Genomic DNA, 19,505 nt, shown 5'->3' on the forward strand with positions numbered 1-19,505 from the left:
TGTCAGTGGATGGATTATGTTCAGGTCTCCTCTCAAGCTGTATTTAAACCTGTGACCTTAGGACCCCAATAGAAATGCTCCTGTGCTGCAGTGCATGAGGGGTTGTTGAGACAAACCAGCTCAGGTACCAGAAAATCCCCCAAACTTTCTCTCCCAGCTCATGCCTGGATAGCATTAAAGACCACAGCCAAGTAAGGACTGAACTAAACACCTCCTTCACTTGACATGCAGTACTAAGAGAATTGCCTAGACTGAAAAGCAGAGTGAAAGAAATAAGCTATATGGAGATGGAAACTAATCTCCATCTGCCACTGAAAGGCTGCCTGGATTGGCAGAGCTGCAGGAAGTGGGAAAGCCTGGCCACACTGCAGTCTTCAGTTCTGGCTTGTACTTTCCAGCATATTCCAGCCAAGCCTCTCCCATTTTACAGTCATGTCTTCATTTGGTGGTATCAGCAACCCTCTGTTAAATACTGTGGTGAACCCTCAAACTTCCCTGTTCCAAACAGTGCTGGAATATGCCAAAAACAGCAAGCCAAAGAACTTGTAGCAGATGTTATCCTCAGAGACATTTTATAATTAATTGTTATTCATCTGGATGAGCTGAATCTAGAAAATATCCCTTCAGGTCAGCTGAAGAACTCCCTTGCTGTACTCTTAATTCCTTAGATTTCTGTGACATAACTTCTGCATAGAAGGGTGCAGGAGAACAAAACTGAACCACGGGAAAAGAAAACTTTCTGAGGACTTAAGCACATGGAGTGAAGATTTGCCTCTGCTGATTTCAGTGATAAGGACCCACAGCCAGGATTTCATTCACAATTTCCATAATTATGAATGGCAAACACCTACCAGAATGTCTCCCTACTCTGGTCATCTCAGTCTGAGGCTCCAGAGGTAGCAACAGACAAGTTCCATCTTAATTTCCTCAGCTGAGTTTAACCTTTTAAAATATCTGCTTATGAAATACAAGCAAAGAAAATCACTTTTCCCAACATGTTGTGCAAAGTATTTGGGATATTTTTGTGATAATTATAATTACTAGAATTGCTAAAATAATTGCTTATGCCACAAATGTTCTGTGCCTTGAAAATGCTTAATTCAAAGGATACAAATGATCCTATTCCTTTCTGGTCTCTCTAAGGCTGATCCTTCCAGGACACTTTTAGCCCTCTCTGCCATTCAAAGACAGCTTGGCTCAATGGTGAGACTGCCCTTAGCTCTAGAAAACTGGCCCTGACCACACTGCAATGTCAGTTTACTGCTTCAGTTACTGTTTTAGCTGTTTTGTAACTGGAGTTACATCATTAAAAAAAAACTTTGCCACAAGGCAGAGCAGATTCATGCTGTAATTTATGTAATGCATCAGAAAATTAGAGTGTGGCTATTCACTGAAATCAAAATATTTCTGGAAAAACAGGGTTTGGTTCTCCTTTTTTGTCATTTCCTACGGCTGCTTGGGGGCTTGTGATGGCAGAACAGTATCTGCTTGCCTTGTTCTTGGAGCAGCATAGCCCTCTGTGATTAAATTACTGTGCCTCAGTGAAGAATGCAGGGCCTGAAAATTAGATGTGTGTCTGCAGAGCCTCCAGCAGCCCCCATGCTGAGGCTCAGCTGTGGTGACCTTGTCGTGTCTCTAAGTGCCCTGGCCCGGAGAGCCCCAAAGCCAGGCCAGGCAGGTGGCTCTGCTTGGCTTAACCGAGGTGGCACCACCCTGGCAGGGGAAAGGCTGCACCCCTTTGCCTTCTGAGGAGACAGAGGAGTAATTTAAAGGTGGCAAAAGAAGAAAAACAATCCCCAGCCAGTAAAAATTGCTTTCTTTGTCTGGAAAAGATAGATGCTTTTAAGTTTTTGACCCTGTTTTGCTTTTTTTCTGGAGCACTAAAAATCCACCTGACTTTGCCATAAAAAAAATCTCTACATCTTTGATAAACTCTTTTTGTCATCAGCTGATTTGGAGATGTGAAAGTGAAAGTTATATATATTTACAAACAAGAATACATGTGATTAGAGTGAAATCCTTGTCTTTGGCAAGGTTCTGCCCTGGGAATTCAGAAATGGATAATTGCACTGTGTTTAGCTGCCAGTTCTTCCTGCAGAGGCTGGGCTTGCCTGGAACTGCTGGCAGATCTGCTGTGTCTTCCTGTTGAGACTGCACAAGTGCCTTCTACATGCTTTATTTTCTGTTACAGCCTTGTGGGACAAACAAGAAAGGCAGGATTAATATTTATTTAGCTGGAATCTGCATCACATGTACTCTGGGAGAGACTTAAGATTAACATAGTCTTGACTATGATTACAGCAAATGATTGTTATTCATTTCTGCTGCCCGTTTGTCTGCAGCAGAATGTATATTAGCACAGAGCCTGGATAACCTGTAGTAACAAAAAGGCAGAAGCAATTTAAGAATCCATCTGCACTGTCGACAGTGTGACATCTTGATTGTGAGAGAGGCCTTGTTTCCTTTGATCATCTTAGGAGGAGACATCTGGAAATTATAGGAGGTAGCTTAGGTCAAAATGCCACATGTTTCTTTAATTACCTGAAAATGTGACCCAATGCTAATGAAGGCAGAGAGAAGTTTTTCTAGAAAATCCATCATTACAAACATTGGCATTTAATGTAGGAGTAGTTTTAGGCAGTAGAACAGACCCTGGTGAGTGATTCTGATTTGCACTGGAGTAACTCCATGGAAATCAATGGAAAGGCTTTAAATTTACCAAGTGTAAGTAGATCAGATGCTCCTTGTTCATGCTTAAGATTCGAAGGATGCTTTTTGGCATACTGTGGACAGGGAATTTTTGCCACTGAAGAAACTTCATCTTCCTATATGGAATGTCTTTATAAAACACTGGCCCAGAGGTCTGGGCTTCTGTGGCTTTGGATTCTGACAGTAAAGTACGCGACCTGTGCCAGGTCCACCATGTTCTGCTGCTCCTGTGTACAGAGGCCAAAGAACAGGGCACTACTCTCTGTTCTTTGGAACAGGAGCAGCAGAACATGGTGGACTAACTGGACCTGGCACAATTACATTTGTTGCCACCCAGTCTGGTCCCCTCTTTTGGAGAGGACAGTAACAACATGAGCTATTCAAAAAGTAGAATTTGCAAGAAATACAGATGTTTGGCTGTTTGCATTCATCCCCAGATGAGACTAAGAGCAGAACTGGTGAAAGACTTCACACAGTAAAAACATCCTGGGAATTAAATTTCAGGCTGAAAAGAGTTGACAATCTCAAACAAAGAGAATAATTTTATTTTGAAGAGTCACATCTTACAATATTCAAACATCTCAGTTGAAAATATGACTTTGTTTCAAATTTTCCAGTTAAAAAGCCTAATTCATTCAGTGATGTTCTGCTGTGAGAACTGTCACTTTCATGACAACTCTGCCTTTCACAGAAAATGCATTCACAATAGTGACATATCTGATAATGGAAAAGTGGAGGGAATTCAGAGAGTGAATTTGATGTGATGATGGTGAGATCTGGAGCCATGAGTTCCTTGCTGAGCCCTGTCATAGGGTCCTACTTAACACACAGGTACTGTATGTGAGTAGTAGTAGAAAGGCAATTAACATCACATGAGTAACAATGTTCCATTGAAGCTGAGAAAACGTGAGCTCTAGTTTCAGGAAGTAGATCTCAGGTTTCTGAGGCTCTAGTTTAGCCTCAATTCCCTATTTCCTCAGAAGCTCAAATTACTGCTAGAAAATACACATTAAGAAAAAAATCCTTCCTGGACTGGAAGACTCTCAACTTCTATCTGATTAATGAACATGTCTGATGTTGTTCTATGTAAATTTTGTAAACTTATATTAACTATAAAACTCAGAGGACAAAATCCTGCCTCCAGGGATTTCCATTAGTGTCTCATACTGTGGACTGTTGTGTGATATGCCCTGTCCCTCAGGTATGGCTGATGCTGAGCTCTAATGCCAGAACTCTCACAGATTTACAGCAAGATTAATCTCCCAGCTGCATTCACCACTATTCACCATAGGCCATGGAATGGGAGCTGGAGCAGGCCAGATTCTCAAGTCAGACAAGATGTTTTGCTCTACGTGTTTTCCCTGTCCTTTAAAACCAGACTGTTGTTTCTCCCAAGAATAATCTGTTCGTTTTAACATATTTCTGTTCTTCTTCTGCCAATAAGTCTGCTTCCTGAAAAGTTGGCACTGATGTCTTTAAACATCTTTGTATCTCATACAAAATGAATGAGGGTTTTGGAAATGATTGAGGCAGATGTGCATTAAGTGGTGGTTAACACTTTTTTAATAAAATGCTTATGCTCTGTCATTTGTCCCAAGAGAATATAAATAGATCCATCTGCCTGCTGCTGTAAGCACACTGTCACCCTCACAATCCTGCCTAGATGGCAGCTGTACTGCAGCACACATGACAGCTGAATCTTTAAAAACACCCTGAGACAGGTAAATCTCTGGCCCATCAGATCTGCTAACCTTTGTCCACCTGTTTTTAGAGCCAGTACACAGTGCAGGACTCAGGAGATACAAAGCAAGCTTAACTTTTGATATCTCTGCTGGGAGCAGGTCCTGACTCCCAGCTGGGCATTACAAGAAAGGTGGACTAGGTTTGCTGCAGGTTAGGAAATTAGGCCTTTGACTGCTAAACACTCTTTTTCTTTTATCCTAAGTGCAAAATGTCACTGATAGTCTCTTATTCAGAATAAATTCTGTATTGTCATCCCTCTTCTTGCAGTACAACTGAACAAATTCTGTAAATTTTGTGATATTGGTTTGAATTATTTTTATTTGATTCTCTTACATATTTTTTAGGGGTGAAGTGATCAATGGGGGATTTGGCCTGGTTTTGGATGGGTCCAAGGAAGCTGAAGAACGAGCTAAGATGATGCTCAGCTGGGATGTTTCCAATGGAGTAAGCAAAACTTGTATATGTGTACTTTAATATTAATTTTTTTTATTATTATTTGGGGAATCTTGGTTGTACACAGATCAAAACACAGAGTTTTGCTGATGGAAAAGCAATTTATGATTTCTCTAGCTGTCGGTAGAATTTCATCCTTACATGCTGGCAGGAAATTTGGCTCTTTGATTTTATAGTTGAAAATGAATTGAAGTGACATTTTCCTTTTAAACTATTTATCCCACTACAAAAGCATTGACTCCTTAAATGATACTGTTATCCAAAGCTAGTGCTAGTTTTACAGGGCTGGGATGGAGTGCACAATTATTTTTGGTGAGGGAATTTTGTAAGTTTACACAGTACCTGGCTCTACCAGTGTTTATCTCTCCAATGTTATGCACGGAAAAGTACCACATCTACCCAAATACTCCTCATAAAAATGAATTATTACAAAAATTACTTGCAAAATCAGAAGGGAAACTAAAAACTGGCGGAGGGTTGAAAGATTGCCACGAGTTGCGCGCCAGTTTTTGCGCAAATATGGTGCAAGGTGGGTGCGGCAAGAGAAATGTCTGATTTTTCACCCCTCCATTCTGTTGTCTGACAGGTCGCCAGGCGCTGCTGGTCGGGCAATGCCTTTGCTTATGAAACCATCTGCCAAGCAATGAAGGAAAATGGCACACTGAGGGTGACTCTGCCTCACAAGGTGGTGGATGAGAACATCTTGGAGCAAGCCGTAAAACATTAGTGGTACTCCAAGTGCAAAGCTGCTCCTGCAGATATATTTGAAGTTGCTTCCTTGATATCCTGTTTTGCTCTCTGGCCAAATGATAAAAGCCTTGCAAATGTCTGTTCCATGTGAGTTGTTTTTTTCCCTCTCTAACTTATTAATGGGGCAAATCTGTTTGTGTTTGTGACAGGTCCACCAGGAACAGTCTTTTCACCAACTTATTTGGAACAATGTTTGCAATAATGAACTGTTCATGATGGGAAAGGAATGGGAATTTTTCCCCTGAAAATTAAATGGAAAAAAATCCCCCAACAACCAAACAGTCACAAAATATAAACTAATGTGTGTACAAAAGTAATTCTTAGCTGTCCTGTCTCATGCTAAGCATGGTCCTTGCACAGCACACGGGCTTCCTTCTGACATGGACACAGCAGCAGCAGTCCCTTCCCCCAGTGGACTTGCTCTGGAATGTCACTCAACCTCCTGGCACTGTGTCCATCACCTCTTGGAATGGAAAGGGGTGTAACACACATAAACCTGCCCGTGCTGCTGCAGAGAGGATGTGATGAGCTGCAGTCTCAGGACTGTGAAAGTCTACCCCTGCTAGAGCCCACGGTACCCACAGGTCAGCACTCTGCAGTTCTGCACTGCCTCTGCTGCTAAGAAAAGGGGAAGTGTTTATTCGGAATCATGAGTTCTTTACTCTGTTCACATACTGTGTCTCTCTCCAGATGAACAGTGAGAGTCTGGCATCTGCTTGAAACTGAGCCTTCTGTGAAGTGCAATCTGCAGTTGATAGGAATTGCTTTACATTATGGAAAAACCCGCCCACATTGCCAATTCATATGATTGAGATGGGAGCAGTTGTCAGGCAGATTTGACAGCCTTTGCTTTGACATATGTTACGCATTACCTTATTAATAATCACAGTGGACTAGGTCCAAAGTTAGGGTATTGGTATTGTGTGAAACCACTCTAATCTTCATAGCCCAAAAACACTGGTGGTTCTTGCTTTGTCAAGACAAACAACCAGAAAATACACTGGCTTTTCGTGTACTAAGGAATATAGAGCTTTTCCATAGACTTATCTTAATTCTGAGTTGAAAATGTCCCATAGACAAGATGTTGAAGAAATATTTATCACAAAATCTTCACCTTTGTATTATTCAGTACTGGGGTACCTGCCAGCATGTTCACCTTTACATTCCAGGCACAAAAGGAACCTTATTTTTGTAATAAGATGGAGGCAAGAGCTTGCTGACATCCTTCAGCCAGGGATGCACCTTTGTGTTAAGCAATAAACTCGGGTGCAGACCCATCTTTCCCTAGGAACATGAAGGAAGGTAGTGCAAAGACCTCCACAGGGAGATCGGGATGGCTGGGGCCACCAAGGACAGGGAAGACCTACAGGCAGTGGAGCTCTGGGTGTACCCACAGCTCCAGCCCCCCTGGAGCTGAGTGAGCCTGGCCGAGTTCACACTGCTGCAGGAGGTTTGATGCTCAGAAAGGAGGAATGATCTGAGCAGGAGAAGGATCACAGCACCATCTGCTGGGACTGCTGGACAGTCCCACGGCAGCAGGGAACTGGTAAATTTCCATGGCAAATACAGGATCATTTTACCTCTTCCTTAAGTGTTGGAGAGCCATAAGGTGGCTGAACATTCTCCCAGAGAAAGCTTTGCCCAATAATAAATTTAAAAAAAAATGCATTAGCCAAATTTGTAGGTTGGTTTTTTTTTTGGTTTTTTTTTTTGGTGCTGGTCCATCTTGGGTGATGCTATGCCATGGTCATGCTTGAACTAGCTGAGTTTGCATTGTCCATAGTGCTGTTTCCGTGTTTCCACCCGCGGCGTGCAGGGTGTTTTGCTAAAGGATTTTCCTCTCTGAGCGTGGCTGTATCCTCAGCACTGCTCCTGCACAGCACAGCCAGGGACACGATGCTCCTCCTGACCTGCGAGGCCACATCCATCACGCTGAGTCCTCTTCTGGGCTCCTCAGTGCGAGAAAGACACGGAGCTAGTGCACAGGGTTCAGTGAAGGCCACAAAGATGATCTGGGGCCTGAACATCTCCAGCTGAGGAGAGACTGGGAGAGTGGGGCTTGCTAATTCTAGAGAAAAGAGAGGGGATCTCATGAATCCATATAAATAGCTCAAGGTTAGGTGCCAAGAGGATAGTGCCAGAGTCTTTTCAGTGGTGCCCAGCAACACGATGAGGAGCAATGGCCGTAAACTAGAACACGAGATGTTTCACCTCCACATGAGGAAGAACTTATTTACACTTAATTGTGAGACTCTTCCTGGCCATCAGCACAATCGCCAGGCCCTGAGCCGACTCCAGCGGTGCCAGCCGATGTCACACGAGCCCTGCCCGCTGTGCCAGCCCCGCCGGGCCGGGCCTGCCCCGGGGCAGCCGCACTCCGTCCCGTCCGCGCTCCGCTCTCCGGGTTTCCCCGACGCCGCCCGCTCCGCGGCTCCGCGCTCCGCGTTTCCGCTGCGGCCCGCGCCGGCCCCGCCCCGCGGCTCCGGTTTCAGGCGCTGCTACAGGGACCCCCAAGATGGAAACGCAGGGGCTGCCGGCCGCGGAGGCGGCCCGGGCCCGGCCCGCCGCGCAACATGGCGGCCCCGCCGCGCGCCGCGCCCGCGCTCGCCGCCGGCCTTCGCCTGCCCGGAGCCGCGCTGCGGAGAGGCCTTTCCCCGCAAGCAGCAGCTGCGGCTGCACCGGCTCTCGGCGCACGGCGGCGGCGAGGACGGGCGGGGCGGCGCGGCGCGGCCCTTCGGCTGCCCCGTGCCGGGCTGCGCCTGGTCCTTCGCCACGGCCTACAAGCTGCGGCGGCACCTGCACTCGCACGACAAACTGCGGCCGTTCGCCTGCGCCGCGCCGGGCTGCACCAAGCGCTTCACCACCGTGTACAACCTGCGGGCGCACAGCCGCGCCCACGAGCAGGAGGCGGCGCACAAGTGCGAGGCGTGCGGGCAGCGCTTCCCCAGCGCCGCCCGCCTCGCCGCCCACCGCCGCCGCAGCCACCTGGAGCCCGAGCGGCCCTTCCGCTGCGACTTCCCCGGTAAGCCGCCTCTGGGGCTGGGCTCCTTTCCCTCCCCTTCCGGAAATTGGGATCCCTGCCCTGAGGCCGTGCGGCGCTCGGCGCACTTCTTCTGCACCCGCTTTCCCCTTCGTGGTACCTAGAATGTCAAGGAAGGTCCTCCAAACCACCTCAGTGACCAAGAGAAAAACTTTAGTAGCTGGAGGATGCTGTGCCTTTCCTCCTGCGGCTTTGTACTGATGCAGTGAAACACCGCAAGACACGGCTCCAGCGTTCATTGTGCCTTTAACCCAGGCTGTACCTGATTGCCCACCTTGGCAAAACAATTGTAATTCCTGGGAATAATGTGTAGAAATTCATTGTTTGGGTTATTTTTCCCTTTTCCCCGATGTAATATCCTGAAAGTACCTCGCTAAAAGCTGGGAGGGAGAAAAGAGTGCAGTTTGGTGACTGAGTTTTGCCAAGCAGGTGTGCTATTTCCCTTTTCTCCCCAGGCTGTGAGCGAACGTTTATCACAGTGAGTGCATTATTCTCCCACAATCGAGCCCACTTCAGAGAGCAAGAGCAGTTCTCCTGCTCATTCCCTGGCTGTAACAAGCAGTATGACAAGGCCTGCCGACTGAAAATCCACATGAGGAGTCACACAGGTATTCACAGGGATGATTTGTACACGGTGAAGTACATGGAGCATAGTATGTGGAAAGTGGACTGCAGTGCGCTGGGAAAACTGAAAGTCAGGAAGGGTGACATTAGTTATTTGGAGTCAGTGAAAGCATTTGATTCTTGGCCTTCTAGTGGTAGGAGTCCACTGAATCAAGTTGTCATATGCAAAGTAGTTAAGCACATATGCAAAGCTGTGGCTTTTGTCATTGTGCATTCTGTCCAGAAAAAAACTATCCTGGCTCTATTCCCAAGTTCATGGATGTTCAAAACATTGCATAAATTTTACTCTTGATGCAAACAGATGAAAACCTCTCAGAACATGTGGAATGTATGTACCAAGGTTTGGAACAGCAAGAAGATAAATTTCAGCTCTGGCAAGCATGCCTGACGTGCAAGGACCACTGCAAGGCTGAAATACAGCCTTGTCATGTTACTGGTGTGTCCTCTACTATCCTCTCTTTTCTGGTTTTGTGGTTTTACAGTTTTGAGGTTTTTTTAAGTGTCACTTGAAGTTCATAGGTGTGCTGGAAACCAATGTCACATACTTCACAGTCTTGTAATCAAGACACAGTGGCAGATCATGAAAACAGGAAAAACTGTTCAGTTGTGTTTCTGTTTTGAGTGATGCTGTTACTGACTATTGAAGCACCTTCAGGATGTGAGGTGGATTGATAAATACTTGTGCTCTCTGATGCAATAGCATGGAGTTAAAGAAAGCCCAGATTGTAGGAGGGGGAAGGGACACAATAGGGACTCTGCAGTGCATTGCAGGAGAGGCTGATTGAGTTGGCTTGTCTTAAATTAATTCAACTTAAGCAGGTTTTAGTATTTATACTCTGCAGTGCATTGCAGGAGGGGCTGATTGAGTTGTCTTGTCTTAAATTAATTCAACTTAAGCAGGTTTTAGTATTTTCTAGTAGAAGCATGTGTTTTGGATTAGGTTATTAATGTAACATTTTTTATTCAAGGTGAAAGACCTTTTATCTGTGACTTCGAAGGCTGTGGCTGGTCTTTTACCAGTATGTCCAAACTTCTGAGGCATAAAAGGTAAAGGAAGCTTTTTCTGATTATACTGTCCTAAGCCACTGGCTGTTTGCTTGTCTCTGTTTCTCTTCCAGTAGCTAAGCAGTAGTGGATTTAATCATGCCAATGACAATTTCCTTCCCTTGCAGGAAACATGAAGATGACAGGAGATTCATGTGCCCAGTAGAAGGCTGTGGGAAGTCCTTCACAAGAGCAGAACACTTGAAAGGCCACAGTATAACTCACCTTGGTACAAAACCATTTGAGTGTCCAGTAGAAGGTATTGCTCCACTCTCATATGTGTTTCCTGGAAATTGGTGTGTATTTTTGTCTAAAGGTTATGTGGCCTTGGTACAGGACTGGAACCATTTGGAGTGAGTCTTCTAACAGGGTTTGAAGAGCTAAAACTGAACAGAAGTCTTGAACAAGTGATCATTCCCAGAGTTAGGAATGACAGGGCAAACTCTGTTTCCTACTGTAGATAGGCCACCCTCACCACTTCAGTGGGACTCCAGAAGCAAAGATTTTTGGGTGTGATCTGGAGTATTCAGCTCTTTAAAGTAAAGCAGCTCTACTTGATTGTTTTTCCTTTTTATGGTGTTTCCAGCAGTTGTCATGAAGAATTTCAGATGCCATACTGTGAAAAGGTTGTGCTTTACACTGAATGACTTAAGAGTTTCATGTTATCAGAAGCAGGTTGTTAAACTGTCCTACCCTTTGACAGGTTTACTTTCTTGTGGTTCCTCTGAATGTATGCACAGGTGCTGCAAAAGAGCAAGTGGAGGATATTCTGATTTGTCAAGACATTAAATATGAATATTAAATAGAAACTTCATTAAATTTGAAACTTCAAAGCCTTGTATATCTTCTTGCAGGCTGTTGTGCAAAATTTTCAGCACGAAGTAGTCTGTATATTCACTCCAAAAAACATCTTCAGGATGTGGACTCGTTAAAGAGCCGGTGCCCTGTTTCCAGCTGTAACAAACTGTTCACTTCCAAACACAGTATGAAAACGCACATGGTCAAGCAGCATAACTTCAGCCCAGGTAAAGTGTTTGTCTCTGGCTATCAGAGGGTGCAGTGGAAAAGTTAAGTGGTTTGTTAAGGAAAATGTGTAATTACTGATGTTGAAATCTGAGTTCTATTGATATGAATGACAGAATCTTCTCCGAGACTGAAGTTGGTTTCACCCTCCTCTAAAATTTTCATTGGGATCTCTGAGTATCAGAAAGTGATACTTGAGCTTGACCTCTGAAATTGTGAGAAATTGCAGCATTTTTCAATTAACCAAAGCCTGTCCTTTTCCATGCCCTTTGTAAAATATGAATAAAGACTGAAAGGATTTCTCTTTTCACCCCTTTCAGTCTTCTACCACCTGTACTTAGCCTGCACTGCCTTAGTGTTATTTTTTGGCAAGTGCTTTTATAAGCACACTTCTCAGTAAAAGAATGAATTTATTTCAGCAGGCTGCTTTTCCCTAAATCTGCTTTCAGGGAAGGTGGGCAGTGTTTTAGTAGGCTAAGAATGTAGAATTTTATAGAATTTTACGTTTCCTTTTCTTCCTGTTGTCTGTAGAAGCTCTCTTATAACCAAACCCTTCTCTTCCAGATCTCCTAACTCAGCTGGAAGCAACCTGCTCTCTCACCCCCAGCAGTGAACTCACTAGTCCAGGGCAGAGTGATCTCAGCAACATAGACCTCGTATCCCTGTTTTCTAACGTGTCCAGTAACAATTCTGGAATTGCAGCGGACATGGCGCTGGTGAACTCTGGAATCGTCACGATCGACGTGGCTTCGGTGGGCTCAACGCTGGGGGGGAGCCTGCCTGTCAATAACAGTTCCCTGAGCCAGGCAGTTGATCCCTTGATCCTGGTGGCGAGCAGTGACATGCCCCAGAGCCTGGACAGTTCTCTCCTGCTGGGAACCAATGCAACGGTTCTACAGCAAAGCACTTTAAATTTGGATGATGTACAGACCGTCAATGCCGAAGCCTTGGGTTCGCTGGCATCTCTGTCAGTGAGGAATCCCAGTCAGGACGTGCACGGGTTGACATGCAGCAATAATTTAACAATAGACACAGCCACTTTGACTCCTTCCAGCAGCCTCGGCAGCACCAATGTGCCTGAGTTACTGACACCAAGTAAAGCTGAACGGAATTTGCTTCCCGGCTCAGATGTGGTTGGTCAGCAGGAGGGCAGCAAAGTCGTGACACAGTTTGTGTTCTCCAACCCTCCGGGCAGTTACAGTGCACAGAAGGAAATGGATCTTGGTGCAGTGACTGGCAGCTCGTTTTTGGTATGGAGTATTCACTTCACCCCTAGATGAGACAGCCTGACTTTGGAGATATCCCTGTCTGCTCACACCTTACTGGGAGACCTTTCAGATTTTGCAGATCGTGCGTTTTGTCTCTTTTGATGAAAGATGTAGAACGATGCGTTGAGTAGTGTGTTTTCACAGGTAGATTCAGTGTGGTGACAAGTTCTAAGAAATACGGAAATTCTGGTGGGGACAGTTCAGGAAGAACCTTTCAAAATTAGCAGCTGCCCATCTGGAATGGAATTTGCAAGAACGTCCAAGAATAAGTGTTACACGTGTTAGTTGTTCATTTCATTCCAGGGAAAGATTTGGGCTGTAACAGTAACTGCAGCATTTTCATTCCAGTCTTCATTCCTCTTTTAAGTACTTTTCCCTTTCTGTTTCACTGTATTATTGCAGACTTAACTTTTTGTTTACGTTACAAAGTACATGTTTACACTCTTAAAATCTGAGCACTTACAAATGTGGAGCTAACTCCTTCTTATGTTGAGCTCCATCTATTGAGTAGATACAGGGAATTTATTGAAACTCTAATAAGATTGGGGGAAACTAGAATTCAGTGTTTGCAGCATAGAAGATAACTGCATCTGACAACTCATTAGTGTGTGTTTTCATTATCTTGTTCTGTTCTTAATTCCAAAAACCTTGCATCTGTGGGCTTTTTTTTTTCCTTTAACTAGGAGAGCAGTGGGTCTGCAAGAACAGACTATAGAGCCATTCAGCTGGCCAAGAAAAAGAAACAAAAAGGGAATGGCAGCAGCACAGGTGAGAAGCTATTAGTTGTATTGCATTTACTGAATAAAAATATTTAGTAATTTTGGCAGTGCAGTGGAAGCAGGTTTCTGAGTAACATTCTTAAATGTCCTATCCTGTTTATTGATAGTTAAAATAATTATGCATGTGGTGTACCATCTGTTACTCAGGATAATCACATTCTGTGGAATATCAGATTCACGGGAAGTTTACAAAGAAAGCTGTGCCCTGTGTTTCATGATTATTAACAACACTAGCTGTCCATCTCTTCATCTGCTTCTTATTAAAACTAAAATTATGTTACTGTGCTTTCTGTTGTTCATGCTTATGGTCTTATCAAGGGGGTTCTTTTACTCAGTACAGGCAATAGAAATTTCAGCTAGATTTTGTTTTTGTGTTTCACTTAGTGTGAAGGAATTAATTTTTTTATTATCTAGATATACTCACGCCTCTCTTACACTTTAGCCTCGCAGAGTGTTCTGTGCAGGGTGAGTTTAGGTCATGATTCCAGATGTGTCCTCTTAGTTTGACTCAGAGCCATTTGATGTGAATAATAACTATTCCTTTGTCAGATCAAATGTGGTCATGGTTCCCTGGACTTGCACAAGCTCAGGTGTTTGAGATGTGTCTACCTTTGGGGCTGAGGTGGAATATTGTAGATTTATGATACGTCAATATCATATATATAGAGTGAGTTTAGTGCTGCCTTGCTGTCTCTTAGACCTTCCTCCTCTGAAAATCAAGGCAAAAGTTTTTGAGGCAAGTTAAGAGACTAGTTCTGATTTGAGAACCGTTTTGTTTGTGTATTTGTAAAATGCATATGTGCATACATTCTGTCTGGTTCAGCAAATCATCACATGGAAGGAAAGTGCTTTATGAAACTAGTTCTAAGGGGCCTTTTATTATCAAACACGTGCATGTATTGTCAAACATGTCTTTTGGACATTAGTTTAAAAAACATGATTGCACTTTGCATGACTCCTAAGATGACCTCAGAAAATTTCTGTTCCTGTTCAGGACTCCCCGTAGTCCACTTTGACCAGCTGTTGTCTTAGTGCTATGCTGTGCCTCTCAAAGTGGTCTAGAGAGTCTCATATTTCTGATTGGTTTAACTAGATTGAATGAATACTGTAGAGAGAAGTTCAGGGTTTAAATATAGGTTATCCAAGCCCTTCATTTATTACAGCTTTTTTTTTTTTTCAAAATCCAAACAAAAACCTGAACTGACAGGACTGTATTCTTTTGTTTTGATTAGGGTTTTGGTTTTCAGCTTATGATACAGCAGCTGGTTCATCCTGCTTTAAACTGAAGAGAAGCTTAAGGTTGTGATAGTTGTACTTGTGTAGCCTTCTACTTAGTAGTCCTTGAAATCTTCCTGTAAATAATTATCTTCACTATGTTTTTTTTACAGTTTAGAAAAATCATGTGCATAACTTCTCAGGAAATGACTTGCAGAATGAAAAATAGAAAATGCAATCCTACTTTCTAATTCTTTTCTATAACACCACAAATAAACTGATATTGCTGTGCTACCGCTGTGGAGGGCCCTAAGCTTATCAGTTTGTGATTTTTCAATGATGTTGATGTAAAAAGGTGTTCAGTCAGCAGCTGGAGTTCACCAGCTGAGTGCTCTCTGCCTTTTAGCAGTTGTCAGATGGTGCTTAATTATATTGCACTGCTGTGGGCATTTGCTGCGTGCTGTAGACAGCTGCAAAAAGTTGAAAAATACTAGCAGAAAACACTAGCAAATTCATCTAAATATTAAAATTGCTTTCTTTTAGGGGCATCTGGTTCTGGTCAGAGGAAAAACAAGGGTGGTAAAGTAAGCCCAACCAACTTTTCTTCCTCTACTCCTGGCAGTCGACTGGGTGGTAACATAGTTCTGCCAAATGGAGGGCTGACAATAAGGGACCCTGCCACTGGAGCCCAGTATGTGCAAATTCAGCTTCTTCAGGTAAGAGCTGAGGAGAAAAAAACATGCTCAGCTTGTCTGTTATCCACATTTGCTTTTATGGAAGACTTTGAGTGTTTGTGAACTCAGGTAATACTGTCCCTGGATAGAGTCTTGAGCTCTGCAGTATTCTTACATTATTCCACCTCTTATTTATAAAGTAAATGAGATGGACATGAAAATGTTCCTGCAAAAAGAATTTTCAGCCTAAACTGTTATTTCTCTTATCTGTTGAAGTAAAGCTTAAAATTTAAAAAAGACAAAAGCTGTTAATTGGTGGGGCTCATTAGTGGTGCATGGCAGGTAATAGGTTTTTTGCCTGGTGTGTCTGTGTAGTATTCAGAGGAAAGATAAGTTCCTTCTTCATTGCTGCTCTGTTGTGGAGAGACCTATGGGCTGAGTTCTCTGTTGATCTGTGTTTTGATGGGTGTGCACATTTGTAACTTTCATGTTAGCTATCAGCTTCATGAAAACATGATGAAACTTGTTGCATGTTTCTGTGTTAGATTTGTTGAAAGGGGAACCCTTCCTTCCTCTTCAGATCTTGCCAGTGTTCCAGGTTGATGAGGATGGGATAATAGGTTGTACACTGAGCTAGGTTCAGATTTAAGTTGTTTTTAGCTTTCCACATCTTTCTGGAGCTGGGCCTTACTAGTACAGTGCAGTGGCTTTATCAGATATTTTAAGATTGTGGGACTGAGTGAAATTTGCCATATTGTGCTGAGATAGCTGGGTGTGGTGTAACTTGATCGTGTTTCTGCATTCACAGGATGATTCCCCAGGAGAGGGAGATCTTCCCTTTCAGCTGAGCTCTCAGTCTTCCTCATCACATTCTCAGCTTACAGTGGATTTACCTGTTTACATACTTCAGGTACAGCATGTCAAGCCACTGGGTTTTATTGCCTTGCTTGAACTTAAAGATAGTTCACTGTGAGCACTCTCATGTTCTGCCTGATGGAAATACCTTGTTTTCCATTGGGAGTTGAATTCCATTCACAAGGAATAGCAAGCAGAGGGCTGCACTGCACAATGTATCTTGTGTCACCAACCTTTGACACATCAGAAGTCGTTGTTCTTTTCCTCTGTTACTGAGTAATGAATAACTAAATGTTACTTCTTTTTTTTTTCTGAAATGCCCCACCCTTGCTTTCTGATCCCATCCTGCAGATAGTAGGTGGGTCAGGAAAGAGGATCAGAATTGGAATGTTGCAGGCTACAGAAGAGGGGGTGTGGGAAGTGGGAAATAGAATCTTGAACCTAGATTTTGGAGTGGTGCCCTTATGGAAGTGTCAGTTAAGTTTAGAAGCCTGCTTAGGGACCTCATTTTTGATAAACTCTGCAATGTACCTATTCCTGCCAAGTGGGTTTCTCCTGGATAGAAAATAAATCTTTTTTGTTGAGGAGGGGCACTTTCCTCAAAACTTATAAGTACAAGAGAAGTGGGACTGTTGGCCATGGTAGAGAGGTAATGGAGGAAAAAGTGATTTTAAATCTGTTTCCATTAGTAATGCTCATCTGAAGTATTCCATAGAAAAACTGTGGCAACACTGTTTTGGAAGGGCTTTGGGTTTCCTCTGAGCCATTCCAAGTATTTCTCTGGTGTTAATCTTGAATAAATGTCAAGATAATCTTGCTGATAAGCACTGAAGCCATCTAGAAGTGAAAGTAGTTCATGCTGTCTGTTTGCTTTAACAGGAACCACACAATTCCACTGAAGATGATGCAGGTTCTGATAACTCTCAGTTCACTGGAAGCACAATAAATTTACAGGATCTGGAATGACGATTATTAAGAGCAGTTACTTGAAAACAAACAGCAATCATGACAGAGTGAGATTACTGTGTGGATCTTTTTCCAAGGAAAATACAAAAAGTAGGAGAACTGAAGTATGGTTGCACTCTTTGTGATTTGCTTAAGACAGTTGCAGCTGAAAGATTTTCTTTAAAAATGTAAATCCCACTTGATGTGCCTGTGTAAGATACCCTGTCTGCCTGGTGGTTGGGAGGCTGAGGCAGACTGCTGTACAGTGTTGTTTCAGGGAGAAGTATACTTTATTACACTTCAAACTGAGGTAATATTTACTGTTTTCACAGGAAAGCAAGTATTCTACAGCTAACAAATGCAAATTTATAATCCTGCCTGCGACAGTTAAAACTTTCCTTCCATTGGCCTCCTCCTGAAGCCAGTGGCATCAAGGAATTAAGAGCTAAATTTTGCAAGTGTTTTCCATACAAAGAAAAGGATTTGTTTTGGCCCCAGTGTTTGGCAGAAAACCAGAATAAAGTGTCACATGTAACAAAATTAATATTTTATGCCATGAAAATGAGATGCTCTAAAATCTTTGTTTTAGAAAGCTAGATTCTAAATGTTAACTTAGCTGTGAATCAGTTTGTAGCTCATGTTGAGTTCTCCTTTTCCTTGCTCCTGCATCCCAAATACTTTGCTGAATTCTTCCAGCAAAACTTGAAAAAGAAAACTGCAATAGAACTGCACTCACTGTAAGTGATTTGCTAAGAGTCCAACAGCATCTGAGAGAGGTTTGTTTTATCTTTGTGTTCCCTTTTTTGGGAGGAATGTTGACCGTCATGTAAATTTAAGCACCTTGATTTTTATCTCATCTATAAACGCGCTGCCAAGTTACCTGTGAACTGGTCACTACCTTTTTATTTAGGATTGTTTGATGTTTTTGTTTTGTTAATTGAACACTGTTAACACCTGTTCTTTATTGCTATCCCAGAGTGTCAGATGCACCTGGAGGTTTTGGCTGGTTTACAAAATATGCAGTTGTCAGAGTATTTTATGAGAGGAAGAGTTGTTGCCCAGGAAGATTTGCCCCTGAAAAACTGCAGTTTCTCTTGGGGGTGGGGGGAGAGGTTGTATGTACTCTACTTACCTGGATTGCAGACACCTAAATAAGTATAGGGTTGTATAGGGGAAAAAAAACACCTTTGGTTACGTTTTAAGGTAGTAATTTAATTGTTTCCTATGGTGATGTTCTGAATGCCTGTAAAAGTATGTATAGGAGTTTGATAAAAGACTGTTTGTACCTTTTTTTTATTCTCAGTGAGGTGTGTGTATGCACGTATGTGTATTTTCTTTTTTTTTTTTTACAAAATAAGATATGTCACAGAGGAGAACGTTGTGATCTTTTTAATCTTGCACATATTTATTTATTTTACAGTTATACTGATGTTAAATTCACATGAGGTCGTTCAGAAATGCTTTTACTTCCTGTGCCTTTTGAACTATGTATGTGTCCATATAAATGCTTTTTTGATTGCAGACTTGGAGAGGAAAAAAGCATACAGTGAACTTCAGCTCCTGATTTGTAGGCAGTGTTATATCTCTGGTTGAACCAGCTTTATTTTTCTATCTTTAGCCTAACTGAGCATTGAGGTCTCTCTGTTCCTCTCACTCTGAGTTTACAGCTTACATCCAGGGAAGGTCTGAACCCTCTCAGGCTGGCTTTTCAAACCAGTTGGTAGCTGAGATCTGCCTGGTGGCTGTGGCTGCAGCACTCCTGGGAGGTGGAAGGATTGAGGAGGAATTGTGCTGAAGGGTCACCGTGCTCTCCCTGGAAGCTGAGACACCTCGAGCTCCCAATGCCTGCATTATTCTGTTCTCAAGGACCATACCAGTTTGTAATCCATTAAAATGGCCAAGGAACACTCCATCTTTTTATGGGACTTGCAACCAAATCTTTCTACTTCTGAAAATGTACCTCACTCAGCTTTGTAAGTGAATGTAAAGTGCTAACCTCTTGAGGGCAGAAACTTGGATCACTTGGCTAGGGCTCCATTGCTGGCAATGGATACCTGAAGAACTGCTGGTGCAAAAGGGTTAATAAAGCTTTTTTTTTATGGTTAGTTTGTCACTGGGCATTGTTTTTCGCATGGATGCATCTGAAACAAAGCTAGTACTGGCAGTTTGATTTCTGCAGAGAGCTTGTTGTTTTCCTTCAGTTGTGTCTTCACTGTAGTGGGGTAGAGTCTGTAGTGGCTTTGGATTGGAGCATAGCCCTTGGTTTTTATAGTCCTTCAGAAGACCTGTGATTATCGTAATGATTATCATAAATGTCTGTGAGGTACCTGCCTTAGCTGTGCCTTAAAGACTGTCACCTAGACTGTCTCCTAGAGTAGATCTC

At 43.1% G+C, this 19,505-nt stretch overlaps 2 protein-coding genes across 2 annotated transcripts in view; both read left to right on the forward strand.

The window, feature by feature from the left end:
* Positions 1 to 5,827, forward strand: part of UROC1 (urocanate hydratase 1) — a 37,249-nt gene extending 31,422 nt beyond the window's left edge. Inside the window, exons 19-20 of the mRNA XM_041425870.1 lie at positions 4,797 to 4,896; positions 5,492 to 5,827. Coding sequence (XP_041281804.1) covers positions 4,797 to 4,896; positions 5,492 to 5,632 — 241 coding nt within the window. The 3' untranslated portion in view covers positions 5,633 to 5,827. The remainder of the gene's footprint in view (positions 1 to 4,796; positions 4,897 to 5,491) is intronic.
* Positions 5,828 to 7,382: 1,555 nt separating this feature from the next.
* ZXDC (ZXD family zinc finger C) lies at positions 7,383 to 19,221 on the forward strand. The gene is made up of 10 exons (XM_041425958.1): positions 7,383 to 8,677; positions 9,151 to 9,303; positions 10,288 to 10,366; positions 10,492 to 10,622; positions 11,218 to 11,388; positions 11,951 to 12,636; positions 13,338 to 13,422; positions 15,192 to 15,364; positions 16,131 to 16,232; positions 17,057 to 19,221. The coding sequence occupies exons 1-10, from the start codon at positions 7,825 to 7,827 to the stop codon at positions 17,141 to 17,143; spliced, it is 2,520 nt and encodes an 839-aa protein (XP_041281892.1). The 5' UTR covers positions 7,383 to 7,824; the 3' UTR covers positions 17,144 to 19,221.
* Positions 19,222 to 19,505: the final 284 nt, after the last annotated feature.

This window comes from Onychostruthus taczanowskii, unplaced genomic scaffold (genome assembly GCF_017590055.1).
Source record: "Onychostruthus taczanowskii isolate IOZ18803 unplaced genomic scaffold, ASM1759005v1 scaffold9, whole genome shotgun sequence".
In the NCBI taxonomy this organism is placed as follows: Eukaryota; Metazoa; Chordata; class Aves; order Passeriformes; family Passeridae; genus Onychostruthus; species Onychostruthus taczanowskii.